This window comes from Dufourea novaeangliae, unplaced genomic scaffold (assembly GCF_001272555.1).
Source record: "Dufourea novaeangliae isolate 0120121106 unplaced genomic scaffold, ASM127255v1 scaffold208, whole genome shotgun sequence".
Lineage (NCBI taxonomy): Eukaryota > Metazoa > Arthropoda > Insecta > Hymenoptera > Halictidae > Dufourea > Dufourea novaeangliae.
In genome coordinates, this window is record NW_015374114.1 from 1,955,769 (window position 1) to 1,974,714 (window position 18,946).

General features: G+C 47.6%; 4 protein-coding genes across 8 annotated transcripts in view; 2 read left to right on the forward strand and 2 right to left on the reverse strand.

Annotated features, from left to right (window-relative positions):
- The window catches only part of LOC107191013 (facilitated trehalose transporter Tret1), a 5,147-nt gene extending 1,696 nt beyond the window's left edge, over positions 1-3,451 (forward strand). The window contains exons 3-6 of the mRNA XM_015579934.1: positions 246-369; positions 515-688; positions 795-1,174; positions 1,266-3,451. Of these exons, the coding sequence (XP_015435420.1) occupies positions 246-369; positions 515-688; positions 795-1,174; positions 1,266-1,850 (1,263 nt within the window). The 3' untranslated portion in view covers positions 1,851-3,451. The remainder of the gene's footprint in view (positions 1-245; positions 370-514; positions 689-794; positions 1,175-1,265) is intronic.
- The window catches only part of LOC107191014 (RING-box protein 2), a 21,561-nt gene extending 16,515 nt beyond the window's left edge, over positions 1-5,046 (reverse strand). Inside the window, exon 1 of the mRNA XM_015579935.1 lies at positions 4,807-5,046. Within this exon, the coding sequence (XP_015435421.1) occupies positions 4,807-4,960 (154 nt within the window). The 5' untranslated portion in view covers positions 4,961-5,046. The remainder of the gene's footprint in view (positions 1-4,806) is intronic.
- A 660-nt stretch (positions 5,047-5,706) lies between these two features.
- On the forward strand, positions 5,707-7,230 carry LOC107191027 (methylmalonic aciduria and homocystinuria type D homolog, mitochondrial). 3 transcript variants are annotated; one of them, XM_015579962.1, is made up of 5 exons: positions 5,707-5,864; positions 5,947-6,085; positions 6,234-6,649; positions 6,724-6,940; positions 7,046-7,230. In XM_015579962.1, exons 2-5 carry the CDS (start codon positions 5,947-5,949, stop codon positions 7,132-7,134), a joined length of 861 nt encoding a protein of 286 aa, XP_015435448.1. In that variant the 5' UTR covers positions 5,707-5,864; the 3' UTR covers positions 7,135-7,230. The 3 variants fall into 3 exon arrangements, with proteins under 3 accessions (XP_015435448.1, XP_015435447.1, XP_015435449.1); XM_015579961.1 differs by having other exon boundaries at positions 5,707-5,841; XM_015579963.1 differs by having other exon boundaries at positions 5,707-5,819.
- A 492-nt stretch (positions 7,231-7,722) lies between these two features.
- Positions 7,723-18,946, reverse strand: part of LOC107191026 (rhophilin-2) — a 14,021-nt gene continuing 2,797 nt past the window's right edge. Inside the window, exons 3-16 of one of the 3 annotated variants that reach the window (XM_015579958.1) lie at positions 15,774-15,889; positions 15,566-15,697; positions 15,413-15,488; positions 13,640-13,717; positions 13,174-13,557; positions 13,010-13,108; positions 12,666-12,936; positions 12,410-12,604; positions 12,040-12,269; positions 11,756-11,939; positions 8,579-8,947; positions 8,139-8,449; positions 7,970-8,063; positions 7,723-7,874 (exon numbers count right to left, since the gene is read on the reverse strand). In XM_015579958.1, the coding sequence (XP_015435444.1) occupies positions 7,723-7,874; positions 7,970-8,063; positions 8,139-8,449; positions 8,579-8,947; positions 11,756-11,939; positions 12,040-12,269; positions 12,410-12,604; positions 12,666-12,936; positions 13,010-13,108; positions 13,174-13,557; positions 13,640-13,717; positions 15,413-15,488; positions 15,566-15,697; positions 15,774-15,889 (2,691 nt within the window). Of the gene's footprint in view, positions 7,875-7,969; positions 8,064-8,138; positions 8,450-8,578; positions 8,948-11,035; positions 11,661-11,755; positions 11,940-12,039; positions 12,270-12,409; positions 12,605-12,665; positions 12,937-13,009; positions 13,109-13,173; positions 13,558-13,639; positions 13,718-15,412; positions 15,489-15,565; positions 15,698-15,773; positions 15,890-17,946; positions 18,083-18,946 lie in introns of those variants that run through there. The other 2 variants (XM_015579960.1, XM_015579959.1) reach the window with 2 other exon arrangements.

Consider the following 18,946-nt stretch of genomic DNA (forward strand, 5'->3'; position numbering starts at 1 on the left):
AACCGCTCGTTAACGATTTCCTTCCTTCTATGACATGTCCTTTCTTCTTGCCGGGCTTATTTATATTCGAAGGTCGTTGCGCGATCGGCGTACAATCTTTCGAGCGTAATTCGCGTACTCGATCAATTTGCACGCTAGCATCCGCGTTCGAAACTCGCGTAATCGTATGTAGGTATGTCAGTACCAGCCTATTGCTGTCTTACTTTTGCCCCTCGCAAAAGTAAAACCAAATCGTTTCGTTTCAGGGCATGTGGATAGGATCTGTGATGCCGTTGAGCGCACTGTTCGGAGGCATAGCCGGTGGTCCATGCATCGAGTACCTCGGCAGAAGAAACACTATATTGGCAACCGCGTTGCCATTCATCGCAGGTATGAATGATCGCGCACCGCTTTTTCCTTCGAAAGTTTCGGAGGTGTTCTGTTCGACGAGTATCGCTGCTGTGGTCCCGTCGCCGACGATGCTGTCGGAGTCGTTCGAGTAACGTGTAACGAACAATTCGCTTTTCGATTGTAGCCTGGCTATTCATCGCGCTGGCATCGAACGTTGCGATGGTTCTGGTCGGTCGTGCTCTCTGCGGCTTCTGCGTCGGCATCGCTTCGCTGTCGTTACCAGTTTATCTGGGCGAAACGATACAGGCCGAGGTGCGGGGCACTCTCGGATTGTTGCCAACTGCTTTTGGTAATACAGGTACGACGGCGTGTTCGCCCTTTCGTGTATCCATGCGACCGCTTCTCATCCGGTTTTCTCCCGATTGGACCCGCTAAATATCATTTTCTTCGTTAACCTTCTCCAGGCATTCTGATCTGCTTCGTGGCGGGCATGTACATGAGTTGGAGAAACCTCGCGTTACTCGGCGCGGCTCTACCGATTCCGTTCATGATTCTGATGTTCGCGATTCCCGAAACGCCAAGGTGGTACATCTCCAAGGGAAAGACAAAGAGGGCGCGTAAATCGTTGCAATGGTTACGGGGCAAGGATACCGATATCACCGAGGAGCTAACCGCTGTCGAGAAATTGCACGTCGACAGCGAACGAAACGTATCGCAGGGTGCGTTTATGGAACTGTTCAAGAAGAACCACTTGAAGCCGCTTCTGATTTCTCTCGGTCTGATGTTCTTCCAACAACTGTCGGGAATCAACGCGGTTATATTCTACACCGTACAAATTTTCAAGGTTCGTCCACAACGGCAATACTTTGGCCGCGATTCGTAAACATCGAGAACGACCGTTTCACGGATTTCTCCAACGTTTCCACTTTTTTCAGGACGCCGGTAGCAGCATCGACGAAAACATCTCGACAATCATCGTGGGTATCGTAAATTTCATCTCGACGTTCGTCGCCGCCGCGGTGATAGACAAGCTTGGAAGGAAGATGCTGCTTTACATTAGTGCTGTTTCGATGTGCCTGACACTGTTCACGTTTGGTGCATTTTTCTACGCAAAGGACGCGGCGAAAGCTGACGTGTCGGCGTTCGGCTGGATACCGCTGCTGAGTCTGATAGTCTACGTGATCGGATTCTCCCTAGGATTCGGCCCGATCCCGTGGCTGATGATGGGCGAAATTTTACCGGTCAGGATACGCGGTTCTGCTGCCAGCGTCGCGACTGCCTTCAACTGGACCTGCACGTTCGTCGTGACGAAATCCTACGAGGACATCGTTTCAGTCTTCGGAGCATACGGCACATTCTGGCTGTTCGGTACGATCGTCCTGGTCGGTTTCGTCTTCGTGATTGTTTGCGTGCCGGAGACTCGCGGACGGTCCCTCGAAGAAATCGAGAAGAGATTTACCGGCCCCGTCCGGAGAATGAGCGCGGTCGCCAACATGAAGCCGATGCCGATGGCCTGTTAATCGATTAATAGCCAATCGATCCGTTCGATACCCTCGCGGTTAATGGAGTTGATCGTCTGGCGTAACCAATCGAACGTGTCCTACACAGTTCCTTCGACCGATAACGATGCGTGAAGGCGTGAAACGAGGAGACGATGAACCGTCTTCCGACGCGATTTTTCTCCATCAATATATATACTACTGTTCTCGATTTCTTCCTACCTCTCCCGGCCTGTTTTCTCTCTCTTCTACCGCAATCTTGTTCGTTTCGCGTTACGAAACCGACTAAATTTCTTATCGAAACGCCGTTTGCGTCAACTGTATCGAATAATTCGTAATATTCAATCGAAGATCGAACTGCCGAGAGAAATGAAAAAAAGTCGGTGAGGGATAGGAAAGAGAGAAAAAGGAGAGAAAGAAGAAAGTAGAGCGCTGGCGCGAATTATCGGGTAGCTTGACTTCCTGTACTTAAGGAGACGTTGTTCGGATAGTTTGTACGGTCCGCGACAGAAATACAAATACGATACGATCGTACGATCGGGTTTTGCATTACGATGCAATGACAACGAAAAGGAAGGCTCGTTGATCGAACGTCGTGAATACATCGTTGTTATATTTTTGTTATTCGATAGTTTTACAGGGTCTACTACCTCAGATTAGTAATTTAGCTCTTGCGCAAGGTATACAAATAGGTTAACGACAAATACGACAAAATATTTAATTAGTACACGTGCGCGTAAACGAATGCGGGCTGAACTTTGAAAACTGAAACTTTGCCGGACCAAAAATTATTGACATTTTTTTTATACCTCCTAGTAGTATTCTATTACGTTACGGGTGGAATCTAAAAATGCAAGTTTTAAGTGTAAGAATCCACCGGTTCAAAAGTTATGCGTATGTAAACCTAAGTACTTTTACCGTACTTTACAGCTAGTTTAACGCTATATTGCTTTCTATTGAAAATTCGTCTAACGAGTGGTGTCACTGGATGCTCCTAAGGAGATGCAGGTGGGTGGTGGCCATTCTGGTCGGGTAATTTACATATGATTCAAACCAAAATACTGATTCTGTGTTTTTTTTTTTACTTATTGAGCGGTGTCACTGGCTGTAAAGGGATGCACTGACGCTATTGATTGGACAAATTTTTTATAGAAACCAACATAGCGTTAAACTAATCTGTAAAGCACGTTAAAAATACTCGGTTTTAAATACGCGCGTAACTTCTGAAGCTGGATTCGTGAACTTAAAACTTAGTCAATAATTCTTAGCCCAGCAAAGTAAAGTTTACCTCGAGTGCGAGTGCGGCGCGTTACGCTGCGCATACAGTAATCGGTAGATACAGTGCCGAACAGAAAAAGAACGACGATACCTTTGGGGGTAGAATGTACATATGTTCGTTTCTTTACGATCGCGACAATAAATTTCTACGCGGGGCGAGCTGAGTGTCCTCGCGTGTCTATGGCGCTACCGGTCGTGACGCATCCCGTCGCGTTGGGTTTGTACCTTCACGAGCAAACTCGGCTACCACTAGGGGAAAAAGTGTTGCAAGGGAAAGGCCTCCTACACCACTTGGTCTCGGAGTTCTTCAAAATTTATGCCAAATTAATATTCGGTTTAACAACCTAACCCTACATTTCTTTTTCCCCTAGAGGAAGCCGAGTTTGCTCGTTGGTGTGCATACATACATATACATATACGTGTGTCGAATATATGTATGTATATGTATGTATATCGACTATACGACTTACCGTCGTTATCGAATGCGTCAACCCGCAATTGCATCATCTATGAGCCAATTAAAGCGTAAGGTATGCACAGTTAAGAAACAGAGATGAAAATACTACGCGTTTATTTTTTCAACGTCGAAACTGCTGCAACCTGCGCGAAAACGAACGTCGTAACCGTGATAAGAGTACGCGCAACCGACTCGCATAATTTTGTTAGTTTTCCCAACTTGACATCCGTTTTGATCAGTCTCGGTGGGATGAGATCGAATCAGGTCGGATCGAATCGAATCTCTGTTGTACGTGTCTATCAGCCGATTTTCATATTTTCCCCTCCTATCGTAGACGCATGTTCCGTAACATTGTTGATGTTTCGACGACGATAACGATACGACGATTCGTCGTTGCAATGCCATTCCGAATCTCTCCGCTTTACGATGGGATGAAAAACGACGCGAGACATTCCTATCGTACGGTTTAATGTATATCGAACCCATGGTAACGCAAGCACCAGTTTTCCCTTGAACATGTGTTTTGTACGACAACTCGGATGCGCGTTGCTCTTTCTGAACCGTAACGCTGACGTAGTTTGTCCTTTATACTTCTACCATTGTATTATACTTTGTATTTACCTGACGTATATACATATGTATACTTGTACCATATGGCTCCTGTTCGAGAGCCTAAAGTGCTTGCCAAACTTTTCAAGTTCGAACAAAAGATATCTTTAAAAGCATAACGAGTGCATCAAGTTTATATGTAATTTATAAGTTATTAAAATATAACGTTTGACAGGATGTTTCTTGGCACTTGTTTCTACATCTTTCGCCAAACTTGCTTTCTCTTCATCCCTTTTATTCCGAACGCACGCGCGCGCGCGAACACACACACACACGCACACACACAACAAACCATTTGACCGCTTGCCCAGGTTATCGCATCACGAACTTGCAACGTTCAGATCAATCTCTTCGTTATATTCTGAACGGTCTCACTGATCTTTTGCTATACGTACAAACGTTGCGAGGAACGTACACTCGTACTTATATGTATACATATAAGTATATATTATGCACTGTGGACGCACGCTACTTATTCCATGGAAATATAGAATGTGTTTTCCGACTGAACCATTACCATCGATCGATATCACATAAACATAAACAATGGGTGCTTCTTTTCAAGGCGAGTACCTTTAATAATTGGATTCGCATAACCTCCAGAACTATGTACTACACGGTTATGTCACTTACCCATTACTTGAACGCGGCAAATCGCGCAGGTGTCACACTCCACGTCCCAGCTCCACATGGCTACAGCGTTCCATTTTTTCAGGATGAACAGCTTGTCCGTTTTCAGATTCTCGTTGTCGCCGCGATCTCCAAAATCTTGCTCCGATTCAGCCATTTCCGTTTTTTAGGTTAGAAAGGAAAAAGAGACGCGTAACGTAAACCTTTCGAACAATCGAAATCAGCCGTGATCGCTCGTGGTCACTCCCGCCGCTCTTGCCGCGCTTCAAACTATTACACGCATGCGTGTAGGCGCTTTCTTCAACGATTTTGTCTAATTACGAAAATGTTTAACTCGGAAAATTTTGTCGAATCACAAACCAAGAATTTAACCCTTATCTTCATCCCTCCAAGAATATTACTTGTAGCATGTATGTACATATGTATAGAACGCTGGTTTGTGGTTGGCAGCATTACTACCGATTACGGTGATACAAGGGTTAATATGTATACATATTACATATACGATAGCATACACAGCCAAGGTATTGGACAAACACCCAATGTATTTTTGGAGCCCACTTTTCTGGGGTTACGTTACACCATTTACATTTTAGTGTCACTATCCACTGTAGATTTACCGTTCTTATAACGTAGAGGTCACTAAAACCGCAAGCTTTATTAGATATCGGTACTACAGTTTAGGTGGGCCACTAATGCCCATAAGATGAAAGGTCTACATACATCTGTACGGTACGTGTGCACTTTAGTGAGAGAGAGAGAGAGAGAGAGAGAGAGAGAGAGAGAGAGAGAGAGAGAGAGAGGGGAATGAACTTGCACTGCCATCTGTCGAAGATAAAAACGGGTAGGCACCATGTTGCGATGAAATCCAATCGGATCGGTGTGTTGACGTTGCATCAGGTATCCTTGCAAATTGTGCGATACAGTGCGATATGTATGCGAGTGATTTACGAAAGAACGAAAGTTAGATAACCGAGCAACAAAACGGTGTGTTAGACAAGAAAATTCTCGACTCAGTATGTGAATTACGTCTCAACGGTAACGACGGACACAAAACAGTTGTAAACAAACTAGGGAGATTTGTCTGACTTTTGCGGTGGAAATACTCGCTTGACATAACCTCTGCGTTGCAATTCTTTTCAGATGTTTTGCGTGAAATATGCGAGAAGCGTTAAGCCCTCACCGCTATTTAACTTCCTACCAACGAATCGTTATTCTCGACGTAGTGATAAAAACACAAGCACATACAAAGTGGTTAAGTCGAGCGATGGAAATTTGGACGGTAAATTGTTTTATTCGTTCTTATGTAGTGATGGTGGAGGTGGCATTGGTATTCTCATGCTAATGCAATACATGTCGTAAAACGGCCTGCACCGCAAACATTTGTAAATCCATGAATTATTTTTCCGCTTGCTTTTTGCTAATGCTAGATATGGATGGCGCTGTACTGGGCATCAACTCTAATTGGGAACTGTTGACGCCGAATGGATTTCGATTTTACCTTCCTGGAAGTGTCGGCCCTGGTTGGTCGGATGTAACCACTACTGCGCAGAGAAGATCGCATTTGCTCGACATTTCTAATAACAATGAACAGGTTCCCTTAGACTATACGGATCAACGTGTATCTGGTCGATTGGGTCGATCCATGACTGGTCAAGACCGTACGACGCTCAGATGCGTTGCCCAGGAATGTCCTTTACTTTTGAGGAAAGGTATCGAAGAACTCTTTCCTGGATGCCTGGATGTTGGTTCTCCGCAGCTCACAATAATTACTGTCTGTCAGAAAACTAATTCTAAAACCTCCAGGTGGAGTAGGGAAATGGAAATGGAGGAACTGGCCAAATACGTGAGTGTTCACAAGCGCTCGACGCGAATTAATTAACTAATTAAAACGATCCGTTTCACGTCTTCTTTCGATAGTTCGTACTGGCAGCTTCAGACATTTGTACTAAATTAAAGATGATCGGATACTGGGCCGATTTCATCAATCCGTTCAGCGGGCAACCCCATTTAAGTGTACAAAAGAATAGCACATTGTACAAGACAGACGAGCGTTTTCGTTGTTTAGGATTTAAAATAGTACATAAGAACAATTGTAAAGTTATTTTATACGACAATAACGGTCAAAACTTTATAGGTAAGTATAGAATTATACGCTTTATCGCGGAGGTGATCGCGAAATAATTCACAGACTCGTGACTCGATTACGACGAAGCAGCAAAATCGAATCTGTACGTTGCAGGAAGTCTCTACACCACGGCGCCAGCGAGCACGGCATTCTTGAAGGAGATTCTATACGATTGTGAACATGTAAATCTCAACGAAGCATAACAAAGTGTGTCGATAGAGTGTGAATTTGATCGTGTAGATCGAGACATTGGTTCCACGCGAATGTATCATAAATTTTTTGCGTAATTCTGTATAAATTCTCCGAAAAAAAAAAAAAGAAACGTTAGCAATCGTCTGGTGCAAAGTGTTCTTCCCCCGCCTCTCTCGTTCTACGTTATTTTATGTCGTTTCTTTCCCGATAACGTTGACTGAGAACGCGCAAAAGAACGGTTTCGCTTAATTTTTCTAATCTTGTTTCTACTTAACAAAGATAAGCGACTATCCTAGGTACTATAGAAATTAAAATTTAATCGTAGGTAACTAATACCACCGGCAGGAGAAACGTTTCATACTGTTTGTATGCGTTCATAATCAAACAAGACGACACGATAAAGTCTGCGGCTACGAAACTTTCGTTTCGTAATTCGCAACGATATCGTGAGTGTATCGCAGAAACATACATACATACAATACACACATAACTATGTATCTAACTATATATAGAGAGGTACGATCGAATCCGATCGGGATCGTAACCTGTTGCGTAGAAAGGAAGTGGAAGTAGTATCGGCGCAACGGGAAGGTAGCCCGTCAATCGACTTCCAGTTTCCGAAACGATCCAGGTATACCGCTTAAACTGTCGTTCGAAGAAGATCGACAGTCGCTCGATGAAATCTCTATGCACATCTCGTCCAGCGCCTTGATTCGATCTCTTTGCGCCCTCAACGTTCCCTTAAACTGAGCTGAAAAACAGTAACGAAGCATTTTAATCGATTCGCCGATAATATGTATTTTCAAAAACACGTGTGTGTGTGTGTGTGTGTGTGTGTTTATGTACCGATCATATCGGGGAGTGAGATTTCGCCTCCGTATTCCTTCGGTAAAATTCTTGGATCGATTGCCTCCTTCAATTCGTCGAGGCTCTTGTGCACCTAATCGAGGACAAAACAATAAGTAGTTGTGGTGGATGAAAAAAGAACGTGGAATGCAAAAGCAATGAAGCATACCGAAATTCGAGCTTTCAATTTGTCGTTAAGAAGCGAGATAGCAAATTCGATGATCTTGTTTGCGCAACTTGGAATATTGACAAAGTGCGTTTCCTTGTGTCTCATGGGTGTACTGTTTTGAATACATCGCAACATGTTACGTATGTCCGTGAGAGACCAGGCGCTTAGGTGACCCATTGTTAATCCGGATTCGTCGTTTATGTGCGTATATCCGCGAATTTGATTCTCCTCGTCGTCCATTAGGGCTTCCACAACAAGACTGTGGGCACGAGCCATTTGCGCGGACGTGTATTTGTACGGGTCGAAGCGGCCTTAAACAGACAAAAAAACAGAAACGAACTGTTCACCGTGAAAATGATAAAATGAAGAAACGAACGGAACGATGAAACCTGACAATCGGCCGGGCCCGATAAACCAGCTCGTGATAGTCCGATATTTACCAGCGCAAGAAAGTATCACTCGTCGACCGTGGCGATCCCGTTCAGGCAACGGTACCAGATAGCCGGCGTCGACGATAGCTTCGATGTCTGGGTCTTGGATATCCAGATTCTGGAACCAGTTCGGATACAATTGCCGAATGGTTAGATATCGTTCGAGCATTTCCTGCGCCATCGGCAAACTGAATTTCTTGGTCCTGAGAAACCTGAGGAGAAAAGCCGCGTCGGTTCTGCATCGCTTGATGGTCGAATGTTTCTGAATCCAATGTCTAAATTGATCCAACGTTTGTTTCCTGGTTGTTTCGTCTTCCCGTAGTTCGTCGCGAGCGATCACTTTGGTCGACTCGGTCAACGGCCGTCCGTAATCCTGTTCTCCCGAATTTTCCATCATCACTGCTGTCGCGTCGTTCGAAAGACCAGCTCTATCACTGTTGATCGACAATTTCGGATTTGTTCGTGACACCACTGGCTTCGCGTTGTCGACCCCTCCTTTCTTCTTTATCGGTGTCGCGGCCTCGTTTTGCTCCTTCGAATTTTATGCGAGTTCCACGACGGTTACGAGGCTCGACGAGCGATTCTCTACAGTCTACGCCATTCCATGATTTGCCGTCCAAGAGAAAGTCCGACACCGATCCACAGGCGAGAGAACAGTTGTCCTCGCGGTACTCCGCCGCGCTTTCTATTGCGCGCGCCACACGCGCTTTAAAATCTTTGCGCAGCAGCCTGTTCGTTCTTTTCTCCGGACCCGTTATTACGTTTTCGAAACGATAGTGAAAATTTTCGTTGAAACGCGGAGCGTTCTGGATTTGCGATGACGATGAACGGTACGCGACACATTAATTTCTTATGATTAACTTGGGACTAGTTCATTTTATCAATTAAACTTGGGACTAGTCGCAACTTTCCCTCGTTCGTAAGCCACACAGAAGACTGTATACGTACATATGTACATATAATGTAATATTTCTTTCGAAATGATAGACGAATCGGTCTTGTTCGAATAAAGCCAACTCGGGGCACGATTGCGATCGCGATCACGATCACGGACACGGATACGAAAGTACGGCACAAGCGCGGCGCAACGCAGCGGAGGACGGGTGTTCCTTCTCGACCACAACTTGGACTAAAGTAACCCGCTTGTTTGCCCGCCGGATCAATTTAAAGCGTTGCTCTTACCGTATCTGATGTTCCCGCTCTTACCACCGATACTCCCATCGTTACCGCCTCGATGCACGCGCCTTCTCCTCCCGTTTCTGTTCCCAAGCGTCTCGATCACGTTGATGCTCTTTGCCTTCTCGCCCACGCGCGTCCAATTCACAAATGCGGACTCCACTTCCGAGAACAATTGTTACCCCGTTTAACGAAAACCCGAAGACGAAACCGACAGATTTCCGTGTTTTCGATACTCCTCAAGAGTTTGATACACACGCGTATGTTTGTTCCATGGGCAAGAACACCACGTTTAGAAACGAAACAGTGACCGCTCGAAGATTCACTTTCTTCTCATCATCCTACGGGTTACTTTCACCGTGGCTCCACTTTCGATTGCTTCGATGAACATCGAGGCTATACTCCCTTTTTCCTTGCCGCCTTCGCGAATCGAAAGAACCTCGAACGAAAACTGCCCGGCCGGTTCTTCCTGTTTCTTCACCGACTGGTATCGAACGTGTTTATAGTTTCGTACCAGGCAGGTATCCTCCCAATTTCTGTTCCGTGAAACCGTTCGTATTGAAAGAAACAATGATCCCCGTGTCTCGATGAGTCGAGACTCTGACCAAATTTTCTAAAGTGATCCACCTGTTTCTAATTTCTATCGATTTCCCCGCTAATTAATTGTCTTCAATTTAATGCGTCTTTGTCGACACGACTATGTACATACCGTATGTACACCTGAACCGTCTCGAACGCATTTGCCACAGTCTAAATTAAATGGACTAGCGTTTCTTTGCGTTCGTTCGATTGCGCAATCGATCGTGTGTCACGACATTTCTCGTCTTGGTGAAAGTTGTGCTTCGACTGCATTCAAGATTCCGCACCTTTCTACTCTTTCCTGCGTTACACCCTCGATAACGCATCCGACGAGTCCACGCTTTCTCGAACGGTTCGTACGTTAAACAACAGGCAGAGTTGTGGAAATGATCGAAAGATTCGTTGACGAATGACGACATATACTCTGTGTAGATACATACATACATATGTATGTATATTCTTCGAGAAACACTCTCGCGACGCTTAGCTGGAATACCGTCTTTGTGCCAGTTTCCGTTCGACTGCCATTCAATCACCGGGATAACGCGTAATACATCACCGCGCGAAAGGAGGGAACGCACGGACCTCGTGGTTTGTCCTTCGGATGACGTTCACCTCTGTGTCGTAACCACGCGCGGAAATTGGAACGTAGACCTCTGTTGAAAAACAATTCAAGTGCGAGAAGGAAGGGTAGAAAAATAAACTACGACGTTTCTTTCACGAACGGCATGTAATTGGCATACAACGTACGCGTATAATGATAACGTTGAACGGGTCGGACGAGGACGAGAACGAGAACGGGAACGAGAACGAGAACGAGAACGAGACGAATCGACTCGCCGAGTAAGATGTTCGACTACTTATTTGTACCGGTGTTGTCGGCATCCATCTTGGCGAGAGACGTCGTGTCGTAGCTAAAGGGTTCCCTCGGTTCGAAATCATCTTGGGTAAGGGAGACGATATTTTCCCAAAACGTGCAAGAACCGTGCATTGAACAGAATTGTCGAAAAGTGGAAACGGAGCGATCGCTGCAGCGACCAGATAGGACTCTACTTTCTATCCGTTTCCCAGCATCTTTTACGTTTCGTTCTCCCCCCCGGGAAAAGGGCCAGCGTCCGAGGTATTCGATGAATCATCTTAGAATAACGTTGTCGAACGTCAGATCTCTGCTATCGTGCTGCGCGACGGTTGATTTTTTGAACGGATTCCAAGGTAGTTTCTTCGCTACGTGTGCAGTGGTGACGGAACCGGCGGGACTCGGTTGACCGGACGAAACACCGGAAGAGCTGCTCGCGGAAACGCTTCCCTTGTCCTGTTGATTGGCCTTGCCCGGCCTCTGGAACAAGTAAATCTCGCGTCAGCTGAACGGCGATCGACGAGATTCAGGCGACACGTGCCTGTAAAAAGACGTCTTCGTGGTTGAGGAACCACGGGGAACCATCAGGGGATCGTTGTCGTTTACCTTCAAATAATTTCTATCCATCGGTGTGACCAGTTTCAAATTAATGAAATCTCCCGACTGTTTGATTAGTCGCACCACCTGTTCGTGGGACGACCACTTTACGTCTTTGTCGCCGATACCTACTATGAAATCGCCTTCCTTCATTCCACCCAACTGCAGACAAATCGATACGGATCGAATAACGGATAATCGAAGCCGAATCGAGCGATTAAGGGACGAACCGACGCGACGGTTAAGTACTGGTCATACTTACGTCCGCCAAGGAATTATGATCGACCGCCGCGACGATCACCGGAGCATCACCGCGAACGCTAAAACCGAAGCCCTCGCCGTCGGGGCCCCTTTGGAGCTGTATTAAACGTGGAGCTGTCCAGTGTCTTTTAGCCGAGAATATGGCCACCGGGCCCAAAGATCGGAAAAGATCGTCCACTCCGTGCTGCCCAAAGTCCGGATGCGTGATGTTCAGCTGAAACTTGGTGGAGGCTGTTTCCGGATGAAAAACAACATACATACATACAGACATACTTGCATTGATATTTGTCAGAGAGACGAACGCGAGCAACAACGGAGGGAAGAAGTCGTTAGAAATGTTAGAATGGAATCGAAACGATCTTTTGTCTCACCAACGATATCCGGAGGGTCTAGCAATCCTCGAAAGTCTTCTTCATCCCCGATACCATTGTAACTTTCGACAGTCGATTCCTGTACCCTCTTCAGAACTTTGGCAAGCTCTTGTTTCGCTTTCAGGTCTCTACACATCCGCTGCAGCCTCTGACTTTCCTCGTGAAGGACCAGAGCCTCTCGGAGGTGGGCTTTGCCTGAAACGCGAACGATTTCGTGTTCGGGTGTTTGTTGAAAAGACTGTTGATGGCTACCCACCTAACACTTTCCTCTCGTTCTCGTCGCGCGGCACGGACGCGTCCAGCTGCGTCTTCCCGTCGCTTTTTTGAACGTGTTCGAGCGCGAGTTTGGTTTCCGCGCGCCATTCGCCGATCGGACGGTCAAACAGTCCGATCGCGAGGTGTTTGTGGGCGAGAGCGAGATGATGTTCCCGCTTCACCGAAATCAACGAGATCCATGTCTCTGGAACGTAATCCCGTACGGGTTGCCGCGAGATCAAACCGTGAACCTCGCTGTAGACCGTCGCCACCTATGCAATCGACGAGTGTGTGCTCAGTGAGCAACGAATTCTAGGTAGGTACAACGAATACAAAGCCTGCTACCTGTGACGCTTCCTGTGCCAGATCCAGAGAGACGTCCATGTTCCTCCCCTCGGCCGACTGAAGTTCCAGCTTCTCGAACAAACATTCTCTCGCCTGGGCCTGAAATAGAGAACGGTTACATCTCCCCGTGACCGTCGTCGAATTCGAATCCGCGCGGTTTTTACCAGCATCAATTGGACGAGCATCTCGAGCATGTCCGGCCCGAGATCCATGCTTGGCGCGTTGGTAAAGTTTTCGTGTATGTAACGAAAGGTACCAGCGGCTCTGAGGAACGCGTCGATCGCCTGGTCCAGTCCTCGCGCGGACCGACGATCCTGCTTCGCGGCCAATTGAGTGTACAGGGCTCCCGCATTGAACAGCACCGAGGCCTTCTCGAACGCAACCGTTCGTTGGCAGCTGGGAACTCCTGTCAACGAATCGAACCATTCGAAATAGATGCCGAGACTGCGATCGGGGGGAAAGAATCGTCGTTCAACAAAGTACAGTTGGTTGTAGTAACGAAGCAACAGCGCGATTCCAGCCGTGTCCCTGGTCGGCGTTCGGGTCGCCTATAAAACATACGCGTCATCATGACGTATTTCACTAGATATTTCACGGTATATTGCCGACGAAAATCCCCACTCCTCTCACCTGTCTGGTCTCCATGAGGTCTGCGATAGCTTCCTCGTAGTTTCCTCCGTCTTCGCTGTAGTGCTCGAGAATGAAGTCCTGCAGCACACGTAATACACGTCGATAGCACGCCCGATTAATTCGTTCGATTTCCCGAAATAGCCAAAGTTTCGAACGAACCGTTAAATCGATAGACGTCGTGCCGTTCCGGGTGCTTGGTAACCGCGAGTCACTTTACCGGAAGGAAGAGTTGCTTGCTCGCGCGGAGTATCTACGAGGCAAACATGCCGAGAATCACGCTTGATCTCGTACGAAAGCGTTCCGAGCACAACGAGGGTGAAATAGCCACGCTCGTGGAAATTGCTCTTCACCAAGAGAATATCGAGAAAATCGAGCTGCTCGATCGCGCGTGCAAAGACCTGAAGATTCTGCTGTTGCAGAATAATCTGATCGCGAAAATCGAGAATCTGAGCAGACTGAAGAGGCTCGAGTATCTGAACTTGGCGTTGAACAACATAGAGGCGATCGAAAATCTGGAAGGCCTCGAGAGTTTGAGAAAGTTGGACCTGACCGTGAACTTTATAGGCGATCTACGAGGAATCCAGAAGTTGAGGTAAATGTTCGCGCTGTGTAGATGTCCTGCTATTCGCGGGTTTGTGTCTCGCGTCACACGTTAATCGCCCTCCTTGTTTCTTCTACCGACAGATGCAACGACAGTTTGGAACAGCTTTTCTTAATGGGAAATCCGTGCGCGGATTACGACGGATACAGGGCGTATACAGTGGCCACGTTGACGCAACTAAAAGAATTAGATGGGACGCCAGTCGAGAGATCCGAGCGGATCAAAGCGCTTCAGTCTTATTCGACGATCGAAGGTGAGATCATTCGGAGTTTCGGCAACTATAAAACTGCAAGGGAAGAAGAAATTGTTGGTCATCGCGCAAGTACAGCAGTCGAGGACGCGATAACGACAGCGTACGAGAACGAGAACGAAGAATTTTGGAACCGAGTCAGTCGTCACACACCCGAGGAACGCGTAATGATTGCCAAGCGATCTTTACAAAGGGAAGAACGGCAAAGCGGTCGGCAAAAGGAGACACGAATCATCAATGAACCAAAACTGTTTAATTCCGAGGGAAAAGCGTGTAACGCGAACCAACCGAGGATCCCGTTCAAGCTAAAAGACGACGAACCGGGTCACGTCGTTTTACAGGTTTCTGTCTACAAGTATGTGCAAGTACGATTCAATGTATCGTACGAGGAGATCCATGGATCGAAGCTGTGTGTATCGGTAGATCTCTGTTTTCAGGTATCTGGACACAGATTACGTCGACGTGAACGTGCAACCCGATTACATTCGAGTCACGATCAAGGGTAAGATCTTGCAGCTGAGACTGCCTTGCGAGGTATCGGTGGAGGGTAGCAAGGCCAAGAGAGACACAACGACCGGTAAGTTGGTGGTGACGATGCCAAGATTGAATCCGTTACCAATTCTCCGAAAGAGAAATCCTGATCGGAACAAGGAGCCGATCATGCGACAACGATCGTCGCAATCGATCCGACAATACTTGGAGATCGGTCCACCGTCGGACGAGTTAGATTTTTCGAGAATCGTCGATCGAAACCAACATCCTGCACGAGGGGTTGCGCGAGCAATCACGGAATGCACGAGAAATGGATGCAACGACAGGGACGACTGCGACGATTCCGACGTTCCGGCTTTAGAATAACGTTCGGTGGCTCGCTGCTCACGTTACCGTCGCATTCTGACCCATTGCGATACACTTCGCTCACCTTGAACGGGTCCCGAAAGTCGATATCTTTGGTTTCCTTCAGTCCCAGGGGTATCATCGGCATTGCTGGTTCGACGCTGAAAACACACATGGCAGAGTGCAACGGGGGGTGGATTGACTGCGTCGTTCGAAACGCGAATCCTTTCTTACCAACCTGTCGACATTCTGGTAGAGTTCTACCGAGCTGTTCAGCTCGGCGAGCTGTTCCTTCAGCAACTGCAAGTTCGAATTGACGAAGCTCAGCTCCAAAGCAACCGTTTCGCGGAGTTTTCTGTTTGTGGTCGCCCTGAAACAGAAAGCATCGTATAATTCAAATTTTGAGAGTTTTCAGTTTTCAGTTTTCAGTTTTCACGGATTCTTACTTGAACAGATTCTCCGCGCCAGCCCGAAGTCGCAGTTCCTTGTTAATTTCCTGGTTAAGTTTGCTTCGTTTGTTCTGCAATTTGCCCCGGCAAGTGGCGACCCGTGGATCGGAGCCCTGCAGAAACGAACTTCATTAAAAAATAGTAGCGATCGAATAGAAAAAACGTGTGGGTAAAAGCATCTGCAGCAGTCTGCGCTTTGCAAAACCCGTGAAGCACCGATTCGATTTCACGTATCACCGAATCACGCAGCGGTCACAGTCCAACGCTCAATATGCTCTGTTCTCGTGTTTTTCTCACCCCGAGAGATTTTCTCGTCGTCGAGGATTCTCGGAAAATGTCCGATCGAGAGGGGGAAGGCTTTCTTCCTATGCGCACAAACAGCGGTCGCGACACCGCATTATCGCAGTCCGTCCTCTTCTCCCGTTCGTCCAAAGACGGAGTTGGTGGAGATGCGCGATTCTTCGACGGAGGCGCATAGCAAGTCCACTTCAACATAGTATTCGCTCTCGTAGCCGCATCGTTCGTCTCCGACTATTCTTTATCTCTCGTGTCCACTCGAAGCTGCGAATCGGAAAGTCGCTTTTTTCGTTGATCGAACACGAGTGGTAAACAGGCGGCGGACTGGAACGAGGAATGAGGACGACAGGTCGAGGGAGAGGGAGGGACGACTGTTGATAAAGGCAGAGAGAGAAGAACGGGCAGGATAGGAGAGGACCAGATCTTGCTATCCGTTGTACCGTTCGGCACGTTCGGCTTGACCGTAATTTTGTGTTTCACAATTCGAGACGTATGCATGTATTCGTGAATCTTCGGCGCTTTGTTTGAGAAAAATGTACCGCGCGTCGCGTCGTGGCGGCTGCATTCGCCGCGAAATGAGATTTCGATCGTGCTTGTCTTTTTTCTTTTCTTTCGTTTCTTTCTTTTCTTTCTTTTCTTTCTTTTCTTTCTTTTTTTCGAATAATAATTCTAGTCGGCTATTTCCGACGAACGACTCGGCCGTGCCGATCGATATTACCGTTTAGCGACCGACAACGATGAGAGATCCCTCTCGCATCGCACTGTTCGCCGGGTAGACTCTCGGCTCTCGGCAACGAGTTGGACCGATTCCGCGGAGCCAGCCGGCTCTCGGTGAAAGGAAAGGAACGGTGGGGAGAAGGATAACGCGTCCGCTCTATCTGCTCGGACACGGGCATGGGCAGGAGCGCGTACGCATACGCATACGCGTATACTTAATATGCGGTCATAGCGTTTACGTATCGCGGAAATTTTGAGGTCGACACACTCCTGTTTATCCGACTACGAACACTACAGAGCTATCGGCCGATCGGTGAAAAATCCACGTCACAGCATGCTCGTATGGTCGGCGTCGGTGACACGTTTTGCCACGGAGGTGAACGTGAAATGATAACATCGTAGAGAAAAATAGAGGATCGATTCTTTGGCGTAAATAGCTGATAGAGACGAGAAACGCGGTCGAAGAGTTTAGGCTCGGGCACCTTCCGTCCGAACGGTGAGATCGAAGGGAGGAACGAGTTTGACGCGGTGCTAAGATGTAAACGCAAACACGAGGCTCCGGTAACGGTATCAAAGTTTCTTTTGCCTATTTCTACCGACGCGAGGACGGCCATGTTCTCGTAATCTGGGATTTCATCGAACGGTCGAGAGTTACGCGTTCTCCTATACACCGACAATCGAGCGGACCAGGCACGCTCTACCGGATTCGAGGAACGCCGTTTATGTCCGCGTTGCAACAGGAAACGCTGCGCTACCCCGTTGCTCGAACTGCTCTTGTCCGGTTTAGTCTTGTCTGGTCTGGTCTGGGTATGGCCTGGCCCTCGCCTGATCCTCTGCCAGCCGATACTAACAATCTTTCCGATCGACCGTTCAACATTTCTTCGACGTGCTTTTAGCTTTTAGCGATCGAACAGAATACACTGGAGCCAGAAGAATTTCATGCGGACGCTTTTCGCGGATAGATTTCTAGGAGATTTCAATGCTCACCACCTCGATCGTTCTCGGGACGGATGGTTCTAGAAGCGTTGGGTTGCTCTGACCGTGAGACGATTGAGAAACGATAGAGACGGGACGCGTACCTATTTAGACGAAACATAATGCTACGCGAAAAAGCGTGCCGAGACCCGGATTACAGAATCGGGAGACTTCTATTTACCTGTAACTTTAAATCCGGAAGTATCAACATGGTTCTTGATTCAATCGAAAACTGGACTATTCTCGTTAAAACGTTACACTTTGATACGTGATTGTTTTTCGACCGTGTGCCGTTCGGATCTCTTGCTCTCTCTCTCTCTCTCTCTCTCTCTCTCTCTCTCTCTCTCTCTCTCTCTCTCTCTCTATCTGTTTCCGCGAATTGCGTTCCTCAAAATTTTTACGGACGAGTCGAGGAAACGATTCGCCACGAATAACGATATCGGTTAAAAGAAACTCATCGGCCCGAAGCAATCGCGGTCTCGCGATCGCACTTGCGACACAACGATCTACTCATTTCCCCGGTTACATAGCTCGTCGCACGTCTCGATCGAATAGACGGAAAGAAAGGACACGGATCGCGTTTCACTCACGACACTAACCGACGCGGAAATTGCGGAATCGCGTCATTCGTTCGCACGAAAGCAAGGTGTACACGTCTCGTTCTGTCTCGTTCGACGTTTCCTCTGCCGAACGTTTCTTTTCTACGGGAAAGCGTAATTCCCAGGGCCGAGGAACGGTGTTGCGTTCGCGAACAGGAGGGAGAATAGAACGGGGTGGGAGGGAGAGAGAGAGAGAGAGAGAGAGAGAGAGAGAGAGAGAGAGAGAGAGAGAGAAAGAGTCCTCCTCTCGGCTAGACCGAGCAAAGATCCGCGGATCACCGTTGACTCGCGTCAATCGGCGCGCACTGCGCACTGCGCAACATGCACAACATGGCCCAACGGTTGCTCACCTTCCGCGGTGTATTCTTTCTGGCTGTCTACCCGGTCTACCGATCGGGGCCGTACGTCCCCGACCCACCCCCACTCTTTTATACTCGTCGTCTAGCGACTAGCGACTCTTCCAGTCGGCGGGTTTCGCTCCCGATCGTCGCTACTCGCCCGACTTCGTCTTTGTTCGGATCTTGTCGCATCCCGTCGCGTCGCTTCGTACCGCTTCGCGACGAACCGGGTTCAGGCGGTTCA

Coding starts and splice junctions, on each gene's coding strand:
- LOC107191027 (XM_015579962.1), top strand. CDS start 5,947: ATGTTTTGCGTGAAATATGCGAGAAGCGTTAAGCCCTCACCGCTATTT. Junction 6,650..6,723: donor TGGAGGAACTGGCCAAATAC/GTGAGTGTTCAC, acceptor TTCTTTCGATAG/TTCGTACTGGCAGCTTCAGA. Junction 6,941..7,045: donor TAACGGTCAAAACTTTATAG/GTAAGTATAGAA, acceptor TGTACGTTGCAG/GAAGTCTCTACACCACGGCG.